Source organism: Heloderma suspectum, chromosome 2 (assembly GCF_057233095.1).
Source record: "Heloderma suspectum isolate Gila_16-S chromosome 2, 16-S_ref, whole genome shotgun sequence".
Lineage (NCBI taxonomy): Eukaryota > Metazoa > Chordata > Lepidosauria > Squamata > Helodermatidae > Heloderma > Heloderma suspectum.
Window position 1 is genome coordinate 35505247 of NC_139459.1, and position 21130 is coordinate 35526376.

Genomic DNA, 21130 nt, shown 5'->3' on the forward strand with positions numbered 1-21130 from the left:
TTTTAAGAACAAAAAGTACAGGGAGACGATAGCGTGAGGAGCTGAACCTTTCTCACCTTACTTCCCCATGCCCTGTCACTGACCTTTTTCCCCAGTCTGGCTCCGACAGCAGAAGTGAGCTGGGCATGGTGGCGGAAGTACCTGAAGTGACACTGTACAAAGAGGTAAGATAAGGAAGCCGTGAATAGGGGTTGGGGAGAAATTTGTTTAGTTTTTCCATTTTAGTACTAACCAACCTAATACACCCTTCCTGAACTAATACACAAACCAAACACAATTATCTGTTCTGAATTATCCTACCAATTTTGCAACGCAGTTCTCCAATCCAAAAATATGTACAAAACTGTGAATATTAGGGACAATTGTGTACAAAAATGTATACATTTGGGAAAATTGCATACAAAAACGGAAATTGCTTGCAAAAATGCATATATTCAGGGAAAATACATATGAATGTTCATGTACATGAAAATGTGTACAAATTATCATGCAAAGTTTTTTTTAATTGCAAATTGGTATGGCAAGGGGATGGAGCAAGCTTATGCTTGAAAAAATGCAAATGTTATAGGGAGCGAAACAGATAGATTCATCCATGCTGAACTGGGAAGAAAGGGATTCAGCTCTTCTCACCAATGCTTAGCTTTTGTTATAAAAATGACCCCCCACACACACCTGCTTCATACATGAAAGAGGCAGACACATGCGCATCAGATGGTATTGTACCATTAAGGGCAAAATCCTATAGCAGCTAGACAGTGGCTAGATGGCCATAGGACTTTTTATTCTCTGGGAACCGAGGTTGGAGCCAATGTTCTGAGGTCAGTTCCCAGAAAACTGACTCCCCTCCACATAGGCAGTGCTATTCATCCCCAGCTCCACACTTGTAAGAGCAAAGCGGAGCAGGGAAAAAGAGGGCGTTCCTAGGGACGGGGCGAGGAGAACAGAAATGCTGTTATGACACTTCCTATTCCACCCCTGCTCTGAGTTACCCTGGGTAGACAGCCAAAATCGGCCATGTAACTGCAAATACAGCGTCACCGGAGAGCAGAGGAGAAGATCCCCTCTGTACTCTGCCCACCCTGCATTGGATAGTTGGTCACCTCCAAGTCTGGAGGCAGCCAACGATCCACATAGGATTGCACCCTAAGTCTTCCTTGGTTCTTACTTCCACAAAAATGTATGTAGGGTTGGGGCTCCAGTTGTCTTAAGTCCAAATATGCTATTTTCAGACTGTGATTATAGTTTCTGAAGATCACAAATGGGAAACCGGTTTCAAAAGCATGGGCTGAAAATCTGAAACACTGACAAATATTTGATTTTAATATATGCTTCAGGACTGATGTCAAGTTTGGCAACACTCTGGGATGAAAAGAAGCCAAGAACTCCCCTAAAGCTAATGATACACTCTTTTCTGATGACTGCCATACATTTTATTGCATCCATTTGGGCTTCAAAGTCAGGAGCTTGAAAACATAACCGTTCATTTAAGATACATGCACAATTGAAGACTCCGGGGGCGTAGAGCTGGCATGGATTGTGTGATGTTTCCTAACTATTGAAGAGCTCATGGGGCCACTGTGATACACACCTAAGCTTTCAGACCCAGTAATAAAGTAGTTACACTGTTCTGAAGTATTTACCCTTAATTACTAGAGTACATAAAACAGGAAAAACTTTGAAAATAAGAACCTGTTACCCTTCCCAGTATAATGGAGTGTCATGTATCATATTCTTTAGCAACTGGGAAGCTGTTATGCTGCAAAGCGAGGGCTGCCCTCCAGCACCGCCTTTCTTTGGGCTCAAATGAGTAGTTCTGTGATTCGAAGCTCAGACCCACCTCTGAATTGTACTTAAGTGCTTGGGCAAGTTGCTTTTCTTTTAGAGATTTTCTACATGAGGCATTTATTGTGTACTCATTATTCTTTATTCACGATTGTTTGCAGGTTCTTTAGATGATGATGTGACCCGCCTGTTTTGCTTAGGGGTGTACGAAACCCACTTACCAGTCTGCTGAAGGGGTCCGTGGGGGGGGGGAGGCGATCCGTCCCTCCCCCCAGAATCCTCCCTGGCTGGCTCCGTTCCGCGGCAAGTCTGCAGAGCTGCCTGCCAGGCCTATCCGCAGCTGGACTTCTGTCCGCTGTCACGCAAATGGCATCTGGTGTAGCAGATGCCATTTGCATCCCTGCCCTTGGCTGTGATTGGCTACGTAAATATTTACTTAGCCTATCAGGGCCAAGGGCAGGGACACAAATGGCGTGTAGCAGATTTGCGTCCGCAGCCCGGCAGCAGATGGCTGCAGACCAAAGACGATGGACCCGGACCAGCCGGCACCAGGTAGGGTCCGTCCCGACCGGACTTCACAGGGTGGCGAGGGGGAGCAGTCCGTTCCACCACAGACTCTGGTGGGCCGGATTCTAAAGAATCCAGCCTCATTGGAGTCCGTGGCGGATTTGTCCGCCATCCCTATTTCTGCTTCTCTTTTTTTAAGAGCACTTTCCCAGGGTTTTTTCAGAGTGGAGAAAATGGAGTATTACTTTTGAAAGCAAAAGAAAATGTATTTTCCTACTTGTGTTATTCCACGATGCCACCTAGAGGTTATGTAGCAGTAAAACAAGAAAAGAAAAGCTGTTTGTGTACAGCTTGGATCTCAATTCTTTGACAAAACCAAAGTAGATAACACAGATTAAGAGCCTTGTGTAGGAAAGCTTTTAGTTTTGCCAGTTTGTCTCCTGAGAAATGAATATTTTGTGACCAGCCATGCCTACCATGGAAGCCATTTTATGAATGGGCAAGCACCCTGTTTTTTACATGCCAAACCAGATGGCTTTTGGAAGCCCACAAACGGCATGAAGGCAATAGGCCCTTCCATATATTGCCTGCCAGCAACTGGTATTATGAGGTCCGTGGCCTCTGAATCTGGAGGTTTTGTTTGGCTATTATGGTCATTAGACTCTGGAATATTATTAATTCCCTACAGCATTTTACCATACAGTTCTCTTACTGTTTTCAGTGGAATCTAAAGGAAGAGTGGAATAGCAGAAAGAGTTCATCTTGACAGTATGTAAAGTAGTATTTACAATCAATTTGAGATCCAAAAACCTCAGGCTAACATGTTGGTTGTCATGCTAACAAAATAACATAAAACCTGAAAAATTATGTGCCAGTTGTATATGCTCCTGGAAGGAATAGGCCATGTAGGCCACAGTCTTACCAGAGATAAGCAGAAGTGGGGCTTGCAACAAAATGTTGCAGTGTGGAGCGCTCCTGTTCAGGAGGCCAGCCAGCCAACTATGTTCTCTTCCAGGATATTCTATTACATCTGGTTTTCTGTACCACCCCACCCGCAGCCTATCAGGTAGACCCTGGCAACTGAGCAAGCTTAGTGATGGTTTTGCTTGGGGTGGGGGGCCCCTCTTCAGGGTTTTTTTTCCTGAAGATGTTTCAATGCTTCTGCAAGCCTTGTGGTTCCCCTAAGCCTGCTAATACCCCGCATTTGTCCATGGATAGTGCTGTATTGGCTGCATAAGGATTTGCATTAGGACAATGAGTTCACAGTTAGTAATTGTACTATATAGGAAGTCCTACCATATACTAATAGGAATATAACTGTTCACCGTAGTAACAAAAAGCCATAGCTGTAAAGCTGAAACAGTATTATGCCATTATGGAAATGTAGGCACACGTGCTGCCTTTCTACTCTATAAATATAAATCCTCCCCCCAAAGATATAAGTTTTATTCATTTATAGGATAAAAATAGGTATCAAGCCAACTTAGCTCTTTCTTACTATTTTGAGTACAGATACTTGAATATGTTTTCTTGTGTGCTGCATTTTAATTCAAAAGGGCAAACCAGAAAAAAGATCCTAGTCTGTCTTTTTAAACCATGGTCTATTTCGCAATAAAACATCCCATTTTATGTTCAACAAATTTACAGTTATAAATGTGCATGCTGTAGCTGCTACAGACTGCCTAAAAGGTTAAATTTAGCTTGCAAACAAGCTAAATTTAATTATTGTAGCACTTTGTAGCACTATGGAGTGGTTTGCCGTGGAATTCCAGCAAACTGGCTTTTTTGGAGGGTGCCCTGTGGACTGTGGCCCACATGGGGGAGTCTGGGAGGCAAAAATGGCCCCTGGACCTCCTGAAGTTGCCTGCCCCTGTGCTAGAATTCTCCTGTGAGTTGTCCCATGCCTGTTTGTTGTTTACATCAGTAGTTGGCAGAACAGGTTAAACAAGGGAGATAAATAAATACAATATAAAGGATATCAGTATTTTCTTATCAAGGAAACTGGTCCTATCAGTTCACAAATATATGGCAAGATGTACCCCTTTGCTGACGTGCTTGTAGCAGCAAATAAGAAAATGCCATTTATTAGGCCCATTGGCAATAGTAGACACGCGTTTGAGCTTCAGAGTACAACCAGCCTAAGGCTAACTTAGGGCTTACATCGTCAGCCCAGACTGTCACCCACACCATACCCTTAGCTTGACTGGGAATAGTTGACACAGTTGTATAGTCCAGGGAGCTCTTATCTGTAAACAGCCTGTGTCCTGATTAAAAAGTCCTCATTCCTCACAACGGATTCATCCTTGGGAATACTTAAAGTCCTCTTGTTTTCATTTTCATGAGATCATTCTTGGCCATTGGACACAGCTTGAATGAAGCAACTTACAAACCGTGGATGTTGTGTGTCCATAAACCATGCATCTTAATTAGGGTCACCACTTTTAAAGAAATAAACAGTTCTTCTCCGACCAGCTGTCCTTGTGATACAGTGAGTAAGGAATAGGTGCCTAGCCTCCCAATTTTCCTGTGTCTCCTTTGCAATTCCCAACAGGAACCCAGTAGTAGACTTTCAAGAGCTTTACTGTCATCAGCCCCTTTTATATGAAACATCAGTAAACAATTTGTAAGTGGGTGTGACCGTCTCAAAGAGGAGTATGTGGAAAATGCCTACGTTATTACATCTACTTGTGTTAGTTCCAGCCCAGCAATTAATGACATAGGAAGTCTTTCTTTGTTGGTGTTTATCTTTATGTGGTAAATTAATTCACTTCCTAGACATGTTTACAAGAGGCCATCTTTAGATATGTTTAGTTTTATTACTATATTGCTTCCTGTGAGGTTTAAGACTGAGTGATAACAAATGCATGTATGCTCTTCCTTGTTGGCTTTATTGCCAGTAATGGTTGTTATTACAGAAAGCCTATATTACATTCCCAGAGACAGGCTGAAGCAGAGAGACTGATGAAAGACTGATGGCCTAGATCCAGGGTGTTAAACCTCTTTCAGCCCGAGGGCCAAATTCAAATTTGGAGAAGCTCTCGGGGGCCACATCCTAGTGGTGGGTGGGTCCAAAGGCAAAAGGGGTGGGGCTAAAGGCAAAGGGGAGCAAAAGACCAAAAATGCCAGCATACTTTACCTTAAAGCTCTTACTTCCAGCAACATTTATTTATTTATTTATTTATTACATTTCTAAACTGCCCCATAACCAAACCTCTCTGGGAAGTTTACAAAGATTAAAAACTTTAAAAATACAGTATTTTGTTGTCGTTGTTCAGTCATGTCCGACTCTTCATGACCCCATGGACCATAGCACGCCAGGCCTTCCTGTCCTGCGCTCTCTCCCGGAGCGTGCTGAAGTTCATATTCATTGCATCGGTGATGCTATCTAGCCATCTCATCCTCTGCTGTCCCCTTCTCCTTTTGCCTTCAGTCTTTCTCAGCATCAGGGTCTTTTCCAGTGACTTTTCTGACAAAATGTGGTCCACTGGAGAAGGAAATGGCAACCCACTCCAGTATTCTTGCCAAGAAAACCCCATGGAACGTATCACAAGGCTAAAAAATATAGTATACAGAGATTAAAATCCATTTGCATAAAAAGACATGAACAGACAATATACACAAGAGGACGTATATCTAAAACAACTTTAAACAAGCAATCACAAGCAAACAACCATAACCAGAAGACAATCCAGGATTGATTAAAGCTTAAATGATGCCAAATGCCTGGGAGAAAAGAAAGGTCTTAACCTGGCGCCGAAAAGATAGCAATGTTGACGCCAGGTGGGCCTCATCGGGGAGATCATTCCATAATTCAGGGGCCATCACCAAGAAGGCCCTCTCCTTTGTTGTTGGAGAATGACTCTCCTAACTAAGCCTTAAGAGAGGCATTCAGTCTTTTAGAATGGGGAAAAAGCTGTGCAAATGCCAGGAAACCACCAAATGATGTGTGGGAACCACCTGGTGATGTGGGGAAGGAGGCATGGCCATCTGGCAAACTCTGGAGGGCCAAATTGGAACCCCAGGTGAGCCAGATATGGTCCTTGGGCCTGATGTTCAGGACCCTAGGCTAGACTCTAAAGGCTTTTTCTCCAGGCCTATTAGTGTGTTTGTTTTTGTTCTGATCCTAAAATATACTGAACAATGATAGCATGTGAAGCAGCTTGTGCTAACATGACTAAATTTTCATTCTGTGGAAGAGAACTCCACCTTGCTGTTAATACATAATACCTTCTATTGTGCAAAATAATTTTTACAATCCTATTTTCAATGCAAAAGCATCCTGTCTGGTACCATATCATTTCCTTTTTACGCAAGATGAACTAAAGCTAAGTATCCTAATCAAGCCCATCCAGTGAGGTTAAGACTAACCTTCAGGGTTGTTGTACGGAGTCATGTGGTTGTGGCAGAATTAGAAAATCATACCGGGAATTGGTTTAAAATAAGTATGTGGAGGGAGGGGAGAATTGAGGATTTGGTTATCTGAGGAACAGCGAAAATCTACTTTGACTTCAGCCTGTAGTCTGGAGATGTGTGTGTGTGTGTTTGCTGCTGCTTATAGCTTATTAATGTATTTAAATGATTAGTTATTATTTGTATATTTTTATACATTGTAATCCATTTTGAGCACCTTCTGTTTTGGAATGAAAAGTGAGTAAACATGTCTTAAATAAATAAATGAATGTGTGGGTGTTCCCATTCAAAGTCAAACATGTTAATTGTCATTGGATTCGGGAGGAAGAGAGGGAATTGCAGTGGCAGCCAGGAATATATCTATGCTTATAGAATAGTCATAGAATAGTTGGGTTGGAAGGGGCCTGTAAGACCATCGAGTCCAACCCCTTGCTCAATGGTTGCTGGATTTACTAACATTAACACAGGTTTGAGTGTGTTTGTATATGTGTAAAAGCGGGGAAATGAATGCAGTTCCGCTGCAGGAGCCCCTGCAGTATTGTGCATGAATGACTATGTTTCACTCTATGTCTCACATCATATTTCACACTGAAGCTCTGTAGAGTAAGGATAATAATCATGTTTCTAATATATGTGAGAAATACCAGGAAGTGATTAGATTGCTTTGTGAGTTCATTTGTATCATGTTTCCTAAAACAAAAAGTACCACTTTAGGGATTAGAATATGCCAACCTTCCACAACCTGGTACTGCCCAGATGTTTGGGACTACAGCTCCCATAAACCCTGACTACTGGTCATGCTAGCTGGGGCTGATGGGAGTTGAAGTCCAAAAGATCTAGACAGCACCAGGTTGAGGAAGGCTGGAATATGCACTTTTTCAGCTTGCTTCTGTCTCCCAACATTCCCTTTATACTTTCCATTAAGAAAACACACATATACTTTTGAACACGTATTGTTACTTATTCAGATACTTTATCCTGTAAACTCAGCCCCAATACCTTTACAGATCAGGTTTAATTTGAACCAGTATTTATCAGCACTCTGTTTTCAATAACTAAGCTAAACTGTGGAACATGTGATGAGATAGTAAAAGGGAAAAACAGTGTGGTGTAGTGGTTAAAGTGTTGGACTGGGACTGGGCAGACCCAGGTTCAAGTCCCCACTTGATCATGAAGCTCACTGGGTGACTTTAGGCCAGTCACTGACTCTCAGCCTAACCTACCTCACAGGGTGGTTATGAGGATAAAATGGAGAGGAGGAGGATCATGTATATTGCCTTGGGCTTCCTGGAGGAAAAGGTGGGATATAAATATAACAAACAAACCAATATGCAGACTAGTGCCTTTCTCACACATCTAGAATTAGGGGACAGAATTAAGGCAAGTGTTTTGTCCTTGTGTCCACTTGTAAGTTTTGGATTTCAAAATTAATCATTTGGGGGCATTAGCTTGTACTAAAGTGATGAACTGGAAATGTAGGAAGTTCATGAATGGGCATACTAACAGTGTCAGAAAGTTTCTCAAGAGTTCATCTGATTGACTTCCTGCTCTAACAAGATAACAGGAGATTTAAATGACGCTGAAACATTTAAGGCCATTTTCCTCTAAACTATAATCCTGTGTTGATTGCTGTAGTTTTACTCATTTGAACCACATAATAAAAAATTTAAAGATATCATCTCCTTGATCTACTTTTGTTTGGCAGGGTTAGGGGGCTTGGTCTACATAATGCTGATAAGAATTCATAGATGTTATTGAGAAAGCAGCTATTAAAGTATGCAATGATCTGGGCTGATCTACATTGCGCCCGCCATCGCAATGAATTGGGTGTCCCATTGGGTTAAACGCTCTCGCATTAAAACGTGATTATTCACACTCACCCATTTTCCCCATTGCAATGCTTCATCGAATGCGCAAGCTCGGTTCACACTCAAGCACTGTGCTGTTTTCCTGCTGTTTTCCTGCGTGCGCTTGTCTGATCTCAGATGCTAAGCGGGGTCAGCCCTGGTCAGTAGTTGGATGGGCAACCACCTGGGAATCAGGCTTCCTGCATTGAGCAGGGGGTTGTTGTTTCCCTTCAAATGAGACTAAGTTTTACCCCCTCCTATCCCCCGCTCTGGATGTTTTTTTTAAAATTCAGGTGTTATCCTCGCAGAATCGGGGCTTCTCGGCGATGGTTTTTTTTCTAATTCAGGCATGATCTTCAAAGATTCGAAGTTGTGACGCTTCGGAGAAGCCCCAATTCTGCGGGGATAATGCCTGAATTTTTTTTAAAAAAAAACATCCAGAGCAGGGGAAAGAGGGGGTAAAACTTAATCTCATTTGAAGGGATACAACAACCTCCTGCTCAGTACAGGAAGCCTGATTCCCAGGCAGTCTCCCATCCAAGCACTGAGCAGGCCTGACCCCACTTAGCTTCCGAGATCAGACAAGCGCACACACATCCAGCCCTTTGCTCGTTGCTGAGGAAATGGGGGCTGCTGAGGAAGCTATGCGATCGGTAGCCGGAAGAAGACATGGGGCCGTCGAGAGCTATGATTGGACAGGAGGGAAATACAAATGCCACCGCATATGGACAGACGGGGGAGGGGACTATGACCGGATACGGTAGCGAAGGCAGAAAATCAGAGCACATTAAGGGGAAATACCGGGATATTAGGGTATTGAAAGCGGGAGCACGGAAGTGGGAAATTCCGGTTCCAATTTGAGGCAGGTATTGCGTAGTGTGAAAGGTGGGTGGTGAAACCTCATTGGAAGCGAAAAAAGGCGGTAAGTGTAGATCCAGCCAAAGTCTTGTTTCATGGAATAGTTTTAGGGTGACATACACGGCTGTGTGTACCTCATACTCAAATCAGTGAGAAACTGATTTCTCACTTTGAGGCAAAGTGGCTCAAAATTGGCACCTAAGAACAATAATTAAATTCTCTGACTGTGTTAATTATGCCAACCAGGAAAATTCATTTGCTTGTTTTGTGCAATTTATCCTGCTTTTGCTGGTCATGGGAAGTCAAAGAGCTGTGTAGCACACACTGAAGCTATCTTCCTTGTCCAACAGAAATTAAGCTGAGAACTTGCTATGTATACACTTTAGCTTCTGAAAGGTGGGGGACCATTGCTTGGTGGCATAGCACATGCCCTGCATTTGAAAGGTTCAAATCCCCAACACTTCTAGCCATAAAAGGATCAGGTGATTAAAAGACCCCCACCTGAGATCATGGAGAGCCATCACTGGTGAGAACAGACAATGGTAGGCTAGCCTGACCCAATATATGGCAGCTTCCCATGTTCCCTATGTTGTTTTTGCACCCCTACCCTTTAATCCTATCCGCTCCATCTTAAGGGCTAGAAACTTTAAAAAAAATTAACTTGAGATGCTGAATTCTGTCACAATATACCAGTTGCTGTATCTGAGCAGTGGAAAGGTGGAATTTCCCATCCATGGTGATGCAGAAATCATATACTGAGTGGAATTGGCATGAAGAAAGGGAGTATATCAACTTATTTTCTTAATTGATTTTTCTGGTAATATTACTCTTCCTCTTAACAGGCATCCTTCAAAACTGCAGTGAAGCATACAATGTTGGGCTCCAAGGAGCAAAAGTATTTTCTGGCCCCCTGAGTGAGCAATTTGGATATACAGTTCAGCAGCTTTTAAATCAAGAAGGCAAATGGTAAGCATTTTCTGTACTACATTCGTAGTGCAGGGAGAAGACCTAAGGGCAACTATGTTGTAGCGATGAGGTTTTCTTTAAATGTCCTTTATTTTAAGCCTGTTGTTTTTAACCAGTAGTATGTTCTGAGGAGAATCACAAGATGTTCTGTTTCTGTTTTACATTTCTATCTTGTCCTTCTTCCAAACTCAAGGTTAGTTACAATAATAACTAAAATACCCCCCCACCACCACTATGAATATTGTCATGTAAGAGGGAGTGTGTAATATCAGGAAGTGTGTACTTTAAACCAGGCTTTCACCGATTCTTCTCTCCTGAGGACCAGTGCAGACTTAATGCTAGATATCCCATAACCATGTTTAAAGGTTAGGGAGCAGACTACAGGATCAAGTGCTTCTTTTCCCCAGCCTTTCCTCTCTTGTTCAATAATTCCTTCTACTTTCCCTGTTAATCCTAAACCTCTGGTGCATCCAGACAGAGGGCAACTAACGCTATAGATCAAATGACATTCTGGAGCTATTGTGCAGTCATTTCTTCCTTAATGGATTATTTGTGGAAAGAAAAACGGGGAAGACAACAGGAGGATTACAAACGGAAGATGATGACGCCTGGACCTTCCATAAAATTCCATGAATTGAGGCAGCATTATTGCATGATAAGACTCATCTGGAAGCACCCCTGGTATGGTCCTAAAGCTGCATTTGAAACTAGGATGGTTTGGGGACGGAGATGGTAGGAGGAATTGCATGAACTTTCAGCCTGTATTTGATCCTTTAACCATGGTGAAAAGAGGGGTAGTGTTGCATCTTCACAGCTCCTAGAGCAGCCTTCCCCAACCTGGGTCCCTCCAGATAGTTTGTACTACAACTCCCATCAGCCCCACCCATCCTGGCCAATAGTCAGGGATGATGGGACTTTGGGGCCAAAACGTCTAGAGGGCCCAGGTTGCGGAACTGCTTATTCACACAGCACCAAGCAGAAAGCCAACATCTGGACAGGTTCCTCCTAAGAAGGTTGAGAGTTGGGTAGACATATAAAAATGCCAACCCATACGCTTTAACTTTGCTTACGCAGCAGAGCAGTTCAAAGAATGCTGCCATATGGGCTCTTCCACCAACTTCATTTCCCAGTTTCAGCTCTGGTTCTGCCTCCTGTCTCCAGCACAGTCCCAGGTACACTCCCCCACCCCATTTTGTACAGTCACTTGTTGTGTTATAATAAATATATGGAAGCTCCATAGTCCATAAATCTCAACAAAATTAAAATCAGGGTAAAATACCCAACAGTGGTTGCAATCCAGCACAATTTCCTGGACTTGTGTGCATGCCTACGTTTTGTTGCCCTGGGACTGCAGAGCTGAAGGGGAGCACAGTATGGCCTGTGTCATCAGGTAAGCGACAAAGGGCTACTTGAAAACTGGATTTCCTGCCTCCCAGGAAGAACTTCATGGAAGAACCAACCTGGCCCATCTGTCAGCCAGAGAAGGAGCACCTGCAAGGAGTTTGCTTCCCTCCTCCCTGGCAGAAAGAACACTTATAAGAACTTTTTAATTAAGAACTAGTGCCCAGGTTTGCTTTTTCCCTCCTCCCAATGTCCCAATCCTTTTTCCTTTTGCATTGTGTCTTTTAGGTTGTGTGTCCAAGGCAGAGGGCTATCTTATTACTGACCGTTATAGGCTACTCTGGGATCATTTTTTGGCTGAAGGGCAGGGTAAAAAAGCCTTTAAATAAATACTATCTACTTCAGTTGAGACTTATTCCCAGCTAGGTATGTATAGGATCGCAAGCTTTATGGGGTGTTTAGGAAGCTCCTGTATGATGGAGTCAAAAAAGAATCCTGCAGTGAATAAGCAGGCTCCTCAGTCACTTACATGGAGCATAAAAGTGGGATAATGGATTTAGGGCGCAATCCTATGGTGATAGGATTGCGCCCCAAATCAGAGGCTTACAGGCATCCTATGCAAAGTGAGAAGAGCGGTGGAGGCAGTCTTTGTCTCCACACTCCTCCCGCTCTGCATTTTGGCTAGACGGGCTTTTTTACCCATTTTTAGCTGGGATTGGAAGGGAAGGAGACTGGGGAGGCCATGGGATATATCATATCCTGGCTTCCTTAGTCCCCTCCTCACCCACCACCATGCCCCTTTACCCCCTCTCTGAGGTTGCCTTTGCGACCTTGGGGAGGCAGCCAGCACAGTTCTCTCCACGCTAGCTGTGAGGGGGAAGGGGCGGGAGCACAGATTCCTGGATCCTCAGTTGGAGGGCTGTCTCCAATCTCAGATCCGGGAATCCGAATTATCCTATGGCCCCCAAGACTCTTTCTAGGGGCTATAGGTTTTCTCCCTCTGTGAGCCCAAAGACAGACCACTCGTAGCATTTAAGAACAGATTCAAACATGTTAAGTGTTTTATCATAAAGCCCACTAAAACTGTTGCCCCTAATGATGACTGACATTTCATGTTGTCTTTTTAAGAACAATATTTTGAAAGCTCAGACTTCCAGAACAATAACTTCTGAATTAAAAATTCTAAGGGTGCAATCCAATGCATGTTTAGACAGAAAAAGTCCTACAACTCCCAACGTTCCCCAGACAATATGGCTGGCTGGGGGAATACTGTGAGTTGTAAGACGTGTCTAAATATGTGTAGGATTATGCCCTAAGCTAACCTTGCTAGGTGTCTGCTTTTGCTGATCCAGTCAGTGTTTTCTGCTTGTACCGCCCCTGCTGGTAGAAATGAACTTCATTCAGACTATTTCACCTGGGCTTGTTGATTAATTTCTCAGTCAATTTTCTTAATTTAAAAAATAGATTGCAAAGGGTTTAGAATCAGAGAAATGGAAGAGACCTCAAAAGTCATCGTCCAACCCGCTGCTGAGTCAGGAAATTCACTACCAATAGGTGGCCATCCAGCCTCTGCTTAAAAACGTCTAAGGAAGGACAGTCCACTACCTTTCGAGACAGTCTTTTCTGTTGTCGAACAGCTTGTACTACAGGAAGTTCTTCCTAATGTTTATGCAAAAGACTCAGAGTTGACTTTGTGCTGCACCCATTTCAGTTTCTGAGCTGTGTCATAACATGGCTTTCATAGATAACGCCTGTTTCACAAATAACTCTTTGATCTAATCCCTCCCACAGCCTGCTGTATGTTAGTTATTGTGTACATCCAGTTTTTGTCTTCCTAAACTCTTGACCCTTTGGAAGAACATTTATTGGAAGGATGTTTAGAAAGCTGACTAATAGTTCTCCACAGTAGTCTTTGTTTTAGTCACCATACTGTGCAAGCAGAATAGGCAGTTCATAGGAATTAGATTACAAAGTAAACATGTAGAAAGTTCCATTCTATATTTAACTAACAAATCCAGTGTGTGTGTGTGTGTGTGTGTGTGTGAGAGGGAGGGAGGGAGGGAGGGAGAAGATTTTTTTAGCTTCTGAGATTAGGAAGACCTTCTTACTGATCTATATAGATAAGGATACTTTATCTATAATGGATACTTTTCATTGTTTTATATCTCCTCCAGTTTTGCTTTGTTTCTCTTATTATTATATATATTGAAAACAAAATATAAACTTTTTTTTTAACTTTAGAAGCCATACTTTTTTCAGGGTGGTTTTTCAACATATTTTTTGTTCTTCTGTCTTGGTTTTAAGAGAGATTGCCATACTAATGATCATAGTTGATGGAGGCATGATTTGGTACACTGCTTTATAAAAATACCCTTTCATAGCTCAGGGTTTCTTGATGGGGCAGGCATGCCTTCCTTGCAGTGTTTCAGAGGCCAGCAGAAATGGTGGAGTTTTACTTTTTATTTCTAGTAAGTTATAAAGGATTTCTCAAAGTATGGGCTACATACAACCCATTTGAATCAAGGAAATGGCAATAATGGGTTTGTGTCCTCAACTAATGCAGGCCCAGTTACCTTAGTCAGTGAATAAAGAGATGGGTGGAGATAATGTTAGTAGCCCTTTTTTCTGTCTTAACATGCATAGGATTTCACCTTTAAAAATGAAAAAGCATGAACAGGAAGATGTACATATCCAGACATGCAGTAAAAACAGTCCAGGTAGTGACAGCCAGTCACAATTTTTCACCATATTTCCCCAAGTGTTTTATTTGTATACATTGCCCCCTCACACCTTGCATGCTCATTGTAGTAAACACCAAACAGACATCATGTACCCACACTGTCAAGTAGAGTGTGAGCCTGCTGCCCATTGCAAATAACTGTGCAGGCAAAATGCATGGAAATGAAGGGCAGTCGTGAAAGGAACAAGCCACTTAAAACAGTAACACATTCAAAACAACTTAATAGGCAACAAAATGGTTATTTTATCTGAGAAGAGGGCTGTTCTTGGCTATTTTCGCTTTGGGTGTCTGCATGGATAATATACTGCAGCTACCTCCCATAGACAGAACCCATCATTATAGTATGACTCCAGACATTTAATTATATCATTTATATGACAAAGTTAGAATAATAATAATACTCTGAATATAGCTGGGATGTTTTCCCTGTGTGGTAAAGGCTAGCTATTCTTTAAATGACTGCTGAAGTTTGCTTGTATTTTAGTAATTGTACATAAAACTCAGGAACGCTTTGGCCAGGTTTGGACAATCAACTGGGAAAAGTGCGCCCGCGCGCCCGCCATTTCCATAATCACCCTCACCACAGCACTGGTTGCCCTGATATCCGAACCTGACGAGGTGTGTGGCGGGGGTGTCTTCCAAACCACCCAGAACCTATGGCTTGTTGCAGGGGTTACAGGGTGGTTTGGAAGCCACCTCTGCCACACACCTTGCCGGGTTGGGATGAGACGGCAGCTTGTGCTTAAACGAGGGTAATTAGGGAAATGGCAGGTGCACAAGCAGCACGGTGGCTTCTTTTTCTCTGCTGATCATTCAAACCCGGTCTTTATGTACGCATTCAAACACTCATTTTGAAGTATCTAACGTATTGTTTGGTGGAAATCCAACAGTGTTCATCCATTGCTGGAATGTATTCACTCCTTCCTGGGTTGGAGGACCCTCCAGAGCAGGTGTGTGTGCATGCGTACGTGTGTGTGTGCATGTGTGCGCACGTGCAGGGCAAGGAGAAGTACCATTGCATGAGCTGAAGTCCATTTGCACAATGTTGGGTGTCACCCTCTCTTTTTAAATACAGCCTTCTTGACTCCAAACATTGTAATCAGTTAGGATGCTAAGTGATATACATCCACATTATCTTCTGGTGCATATAGCATATCTGAAAAAGTGGGTGAAAAAACTTGAGTGCGGTGGCTATGGTAAGCTGGTCATGTGCATATATTCTGGAGGAACTGGAAAAACACATTGGGAAGTGCCAAGGAAACACTGCTATGGCAAAACCCAGATTTTGAGCAAATTGGTAGATGGATACAACCATCAGCCCATAGACCAGAGGCCACCATGCACAGGCTTTTTCTGTGACAATCTAGATGAGCTAACATTTTATGGATGATGGCAGACACATACACCAGCTTTAACCATGAAGTATTTCACTGGGATACTGATATCCCAGCTTCAGAACCCGCCCCCCCTCATAATTCTATTCCCCCACCCTCATAATGCTAGAACTCGGGGTCATCCCATGAAGCTGATTGGTGGGAGATTCAGGGCAGATAAAAGAAAGTACTTCTTCACACAGCACATAGTTAAACTATGAAATTCAAAATGTAGTGATGTCCACCAATTTGGATGGCTTTAAAAGGGGACTGAAAATTCATGGAGGAGAAGGCTATGTACACCAGTTGCTGGGGAACATGGGCAAGAGAGTGGTGTTGCACTCATGTCCTGCTTGTGGGTTTCCCATGGGCAGCTGGTTGGCCACTGTGTGAACAGTATGCTGGACTAGATGGACCCTTGGCCTGATCCAGCGCGGCTCTTCTTTTGTTCATGGACATTATAACATCCAGTAGTGAGTGCCTACTGCAGACCACAGCTCTGTTGTTCTGGCTTCTTGGACAACAAGCTGCTTAGTTCTCCTCTGAGTTGCACTGGGCACTGCTGGATCAAGTGACACCCCGGGCTTGTTTCACCTGCACAGTGCGCTCTTCTCTGTATCTTACACTATTTTTGTAAGGTGCAGAGTAGGCAGAACAGAGAATACACTTTGGGATTCTGTGTCCGGGCAGCAGAGCCTATGCCGGCTTCTGCTCTGTGATTATCAGAGCTGCGCTGGCTTGCAGAGTGGAACGTGTGCACTTCTTGGCTGCAGGATTGCGACCTTTGTGTTCTGTAAGAGTGTGGCATAATCATGGCATGAATTAAGCATCTGGAACTTCTATAATTGTGCTAGCTAAGAATCTAATCCTGTTGCTAAGATTCTATCTGGAACCATATCCTAAACAGGAGTAGAAAAAGAGGAGGAGACCAGAATTAGAAACAACATCACTGAAAACGGACTTCTAAAGTAATCCTAAATGGAAAGGTAGCAGATCCACCATAGCATCCCAAGCCCTGCTGGGTCACACTGGCCAGGGCGGGAGGAGTAGTGTGTGTGTGTGGAGGGGATTTCTTTTTTTCCTGGTGGTAGAGGTTTTTCTTAATTCACCCCCCCCCTTTCTAATTTCATGACAGCAGCTCCAGCCTGGTGTAGATGAGGGGCCCAGTGGAGCTAAAGCTGCTTGTGTCCTGCTCCTGAAATGCCCTGTTTTGAGGCCTGCTGTCAGCAGAAACACTGCTGGCAGTAGTCTTCCACGGGCAGAGATTCCCTCTCTCACACACACATATACGGGAGCCACTCCCCCTAGTTCTAACCCCCTCCTGCAAGCTAACTTCAGGGTTTGGATTGCTATTTATCTCCTATATTTATACCCTGCTTTCCTCATTAGGAATATATGGAGGGAGTGGCAGAAAGAGGAGAAAGGGCATGTTTCAGCTTGTGGGCCTCACTTCAAGGTTTTTGTTTTGCTTTTGGACCCTTGGCTTCGCAAGTTTATTATTTTTTGTGTATATTTTAGGTAAGCCAACTGCAGGACCTTCATGAAAGACATCAGTATTCGGATGAGTACAGGGGAATGTACAGCCCTGTCTGTTTTATGCAAATGAAATAAATTTCATCAAATACTGCTGCTTCTGTTAGCGCCAGCGTCTCAGTGTTTCTCCAAGCCCCATCTTAATTATTGTTCACCATCCTTTCAGAGCTGAGCTCTCTCGTTCTCTGTAAAACCCCTCACAAGTGCTGGTGATGGGGGAGGCAGCTTTATTAGAGGCCAAAGGTCTCTTAAAGGTCAATACTGAAGTATTGCAAGGACCTATCTTCAGGTATTGATTTTAGAATGAAATCTACCAACTAAGATGATTTAACATTTCATAGTGATATGTTTGTCTGTTTTTCAGGTTGCTTGTTGCTTCACCCTGGAGTGGATATCCAAAAAATAGAATGGGAGACATCTATAAGTGTGCAGTTAATCAACAGAAAACCACATGTTCAAAGATGAATTTGCAGAGTAAGTGGAAACATTAAATAATAATCTCCAGACCTGATCTGACACTCTTAACCACTACATCAGACTGGCTCTCTGCAGGGGTTCATTTTTTAATGTAACTGACTAGGGCTGGATCTACACTTACTGCCTCTTTTTGCTTCCAAAGAGGTTTCACCACCCGCCTTTCACACCACGTAGTACCCGCCTCGAATTGGAACCGGAATTTCCCACTTCCGAGCTCCCGCTTTCAGTACCCTAATATCCTGGTATTTCCCCTTAATGTGCTCTGATTTTCTGCCTTCGCTACCATATCCGGTCATAGTCCCCTCCCCCGTCTGTCCATCTACGGCGGTGTTTGTATTTCCCTCCTGTCCAATCACAGCTCTCGACGGCCCCATGTCTTCTTCCGGCTACTGATCGCATTGCTTCCTCAGCAGCCCATTTCCTCAGCAACAAGCAAAGGGCTGGATGTGCACACGCTTGTGTGATCTCGAAAGCTAAGTGGGGTCAGTCCCAGTCAGTAGTTGGATGGGAGACCACCTGGGAATCAGGCTTCCTGCACTGAGCAGGGGGTTATTCTATCCCTTCAAATAAGATTAAGTTTTACCCCCTCCTTTCCCCCGCTCTGGACGTTTTTAAAAAAATATAGGCGTTATCTTCGCAGAATCGGGGCTTCTCCATGATGTTTTTTTTTTTCTAATTCAGGCATTCGAAGATTCGAAGTTGTGAAGCTAGTTATTAGTTAAGGCAGAGAGCACAGTAACAAGAAAAAAAATTAAAATGGTTTAACCATGTAAATATGCTAGGACACTTTGATCTGACTTCTAGGTGGGTAGACATTTGGAATCAGAAAAAAAAAAATCACCTAAAGTTAATACCCTTGTGTGGACACCCTTTTTTATTATCTTCAGGAAAAAGTAATATACTTTTTGAGTGGTGATGGGTAAAATCCATCAGTTCTAACTCAAAAATAACCTGGGTCTCCTGTGCTGGACATCCTAAAAATAATTATGGATTATTTCTTGGTTGGGGAGTGTCATACTATGCTTTCTCTCCTCATGTGCCAGAATCTGGAATACTGTATACATTTCTGATCACTGCACTTCAAAAAGCATACTGCAGAATCGGCAAAGGTTCAGAAAAGTGCAACCAAAAATGATCAAGGGCTGGAGCAACTACCGTATCATGAAAGGTTACAGCATCTAGAACAGTTTAGCTTAGGAAAAAAGTGAATAAGGGGAGACATCATAGCAGTGTACAAAATTATGCATGGTGTGGAGAAAGTGGATAGGGAGACATTTTCTCCCTGTCTCACAATACCAGAACCTGGGGTCACCCCATGAAGCTGAGTGGTGGGAGATTCAGGACAGACAAAAGGAAGTGATTCTTCACACAGTGCATAGTTAAAGTATGGAATTTGCTGCCACAGGATGTAGTGATGGACATCAACTTCGATGACTTTAAAGGAGGTTTAGACAAATTCATAGAGAATAAGGATTTCAGTGGTCAATAATCATGATGACGGCTATCTGGCTTTTGGATTTTGGTAGCATCCAGTGGTGCCCCAAGATATTTTTCTGCCTGAAATGGAGCTTAAATGTCACTCCACCACCATTAGGGCCAACACTTAATGGTGCTTGCGCACCATTCAGATATCAATTTCTGCCTTCATCTCCCCGCCCCCTCCCGCCACACACACACACATTCATGGTGCTGCCAGAAAGAAACAGGTCACTTCACCCAGCTTCATGAAAACAACATATCTGGTGGCAACTCTACTTATAATTTAATTTTATTGTGTTCTTTCAGAGTCAAACTAAACTTTATTTTAAGGATGTAGTTAGCAGCTACATCTTTTTTCCTTACTCAGAAGCAAGCATGGGGGATCCAGTTTGGATTGGGACTCTAGGGGGTGACTGTGTTGATGGATCCTTTTTTGGCAGTGCAAATTGCAAGGGGACAAAGGGTTAAAAACCTCCTTATCCCATACTAGGGTCGCAATCCAGATCAGGTCTTTATGCATACTTTTGAGTAAGGAAAAAAGATATAGCTGCTAGTTATGTCTTTAAAGTAATGTGTAGTTTGAACATAAGAAGACCAAAACGCCTGTAGCCCACAGGCAGGAATGTGAATTCAATAGCACTCTCAAATACTTCATAGTGAGAGTATGCAGGCTGTAAATGTAGGCGCAGTTCTAAGCATACTTACATTTACTGACTGAAGACCTACACATGACCATATTGTTTTGTGAAAGCACTTGAAATGTCTGTACTTGCTATGTAGAGTCATGTATGTCTGCTGCCAAGTGCAAGATTAAGCTTTTGGCACACCACCACAACTGCTTGGAATGGGATACTTGCATTTTGAATGCCAAATTGAATTCTGCACAGGGCTGCAGGTAGGGGTGTGTGTGTGTGTGTGTGTGTGTGTGTTTATGACAACTTGCCACAAATTAGGCACAAAATATGCATAGGCTTTTCACGCACTATTCCTTTGGCTAACACGTATCCAAATATGGAGACTTAAAAGTACATCATCAAATGGTGCTCCCAAGTAGGGATGTTGAGAAATCAGCAACAGAATCGAATGGGTTCAGATTTCTACGAATCCAGCATGTGGATTCCACAGTGGCCCAGTTTTTCATGAGTCATACAGAATCTGCAGACTTGCAGACTTAAAAAAAAAAACTTTCTGGAATTTTACACAAATTTAACGGTAGAAAAATACGTAAAATAAAAAAACACCCCATAGGCTAAATCTTGAACATTAGCATGGGGGGGGATTTGCCCATTTAGGGAGGATTTGCACATTTTCAAGAATAAAATTGGGGAAATTGGAAAAACCCTGATTCCACCAATGAGCAGACGATGGAACAAAAGGAACCTGACAATCCACGAAATGCAGAGGAACGAATTTTACAAAATCCATACATCCCTAATCACAACGCTTTATGTGTGTAAGGATTAGATTTCTAATCCCTAATTTTGAAGTTATGAATGTTTATTTGAGCATGTATTCCACTCTCTCAATAGCTCAATGTGGGTAATGATCTGTTGATCTAAATAACATGCAGTTGTTATTTTTCAAATAAACTACTTCTTTTATCCAGGCCTCAAATGATGGACAAAACAGTCCAGTCCTACGTTGCTCCCCAAATACACTTCCTCAGATGAGTCGTCAGGGAAAAGTAACTCTGTGAATGTAGAATACTTACTGCAAATGGTTATTCAGATGCTTCACATATGATTCTTATTAAGAGGGCACACTTGTTTCATTTTAGGGGATGTGACATAGGTAGGAGACGTGCAAGGCTCAAGCTG

The 21130-nt window shown here is 42.9% G+C and overlaps 1 protein-coding gene across 3 annotated transcripts in view; it reads left to right on the plus strand.

Moving 5' to 3' along the window:
* ITGA2 (integrin subunit alpha 2) overlaps window positions 1–21130 on the plus strand; it is a 99835-nt gene that overhangs the window by 14976 nt on the left and 63729 nt on the right. Inside the window, exons 1-3 of one of the 3 annotated variants that reach the window (XM_084833199.1) lie at window positions 10332–10370; window positions 10845–11051; window positions 17722–17831. In XM_084833199.1, the coding sequence (XP_084689325.1) occupies window positions 10873–11051; window positions 17722–17831 (289 nt within the window). In that variant the 5' untranslated portion in view covers window positions 10332–10370; window positions 10845–10872. Of the gene's footprint in view, window positions 1–10246; window positions 10371–10844; window positions 11052–12018; window positions 12081–17721; window positions 17832–21130 lie in introns of those variants that run through there. The other 2 variants (XM_084833198.1, XM_084833200.1) reach the window with 2 other exon arrangements.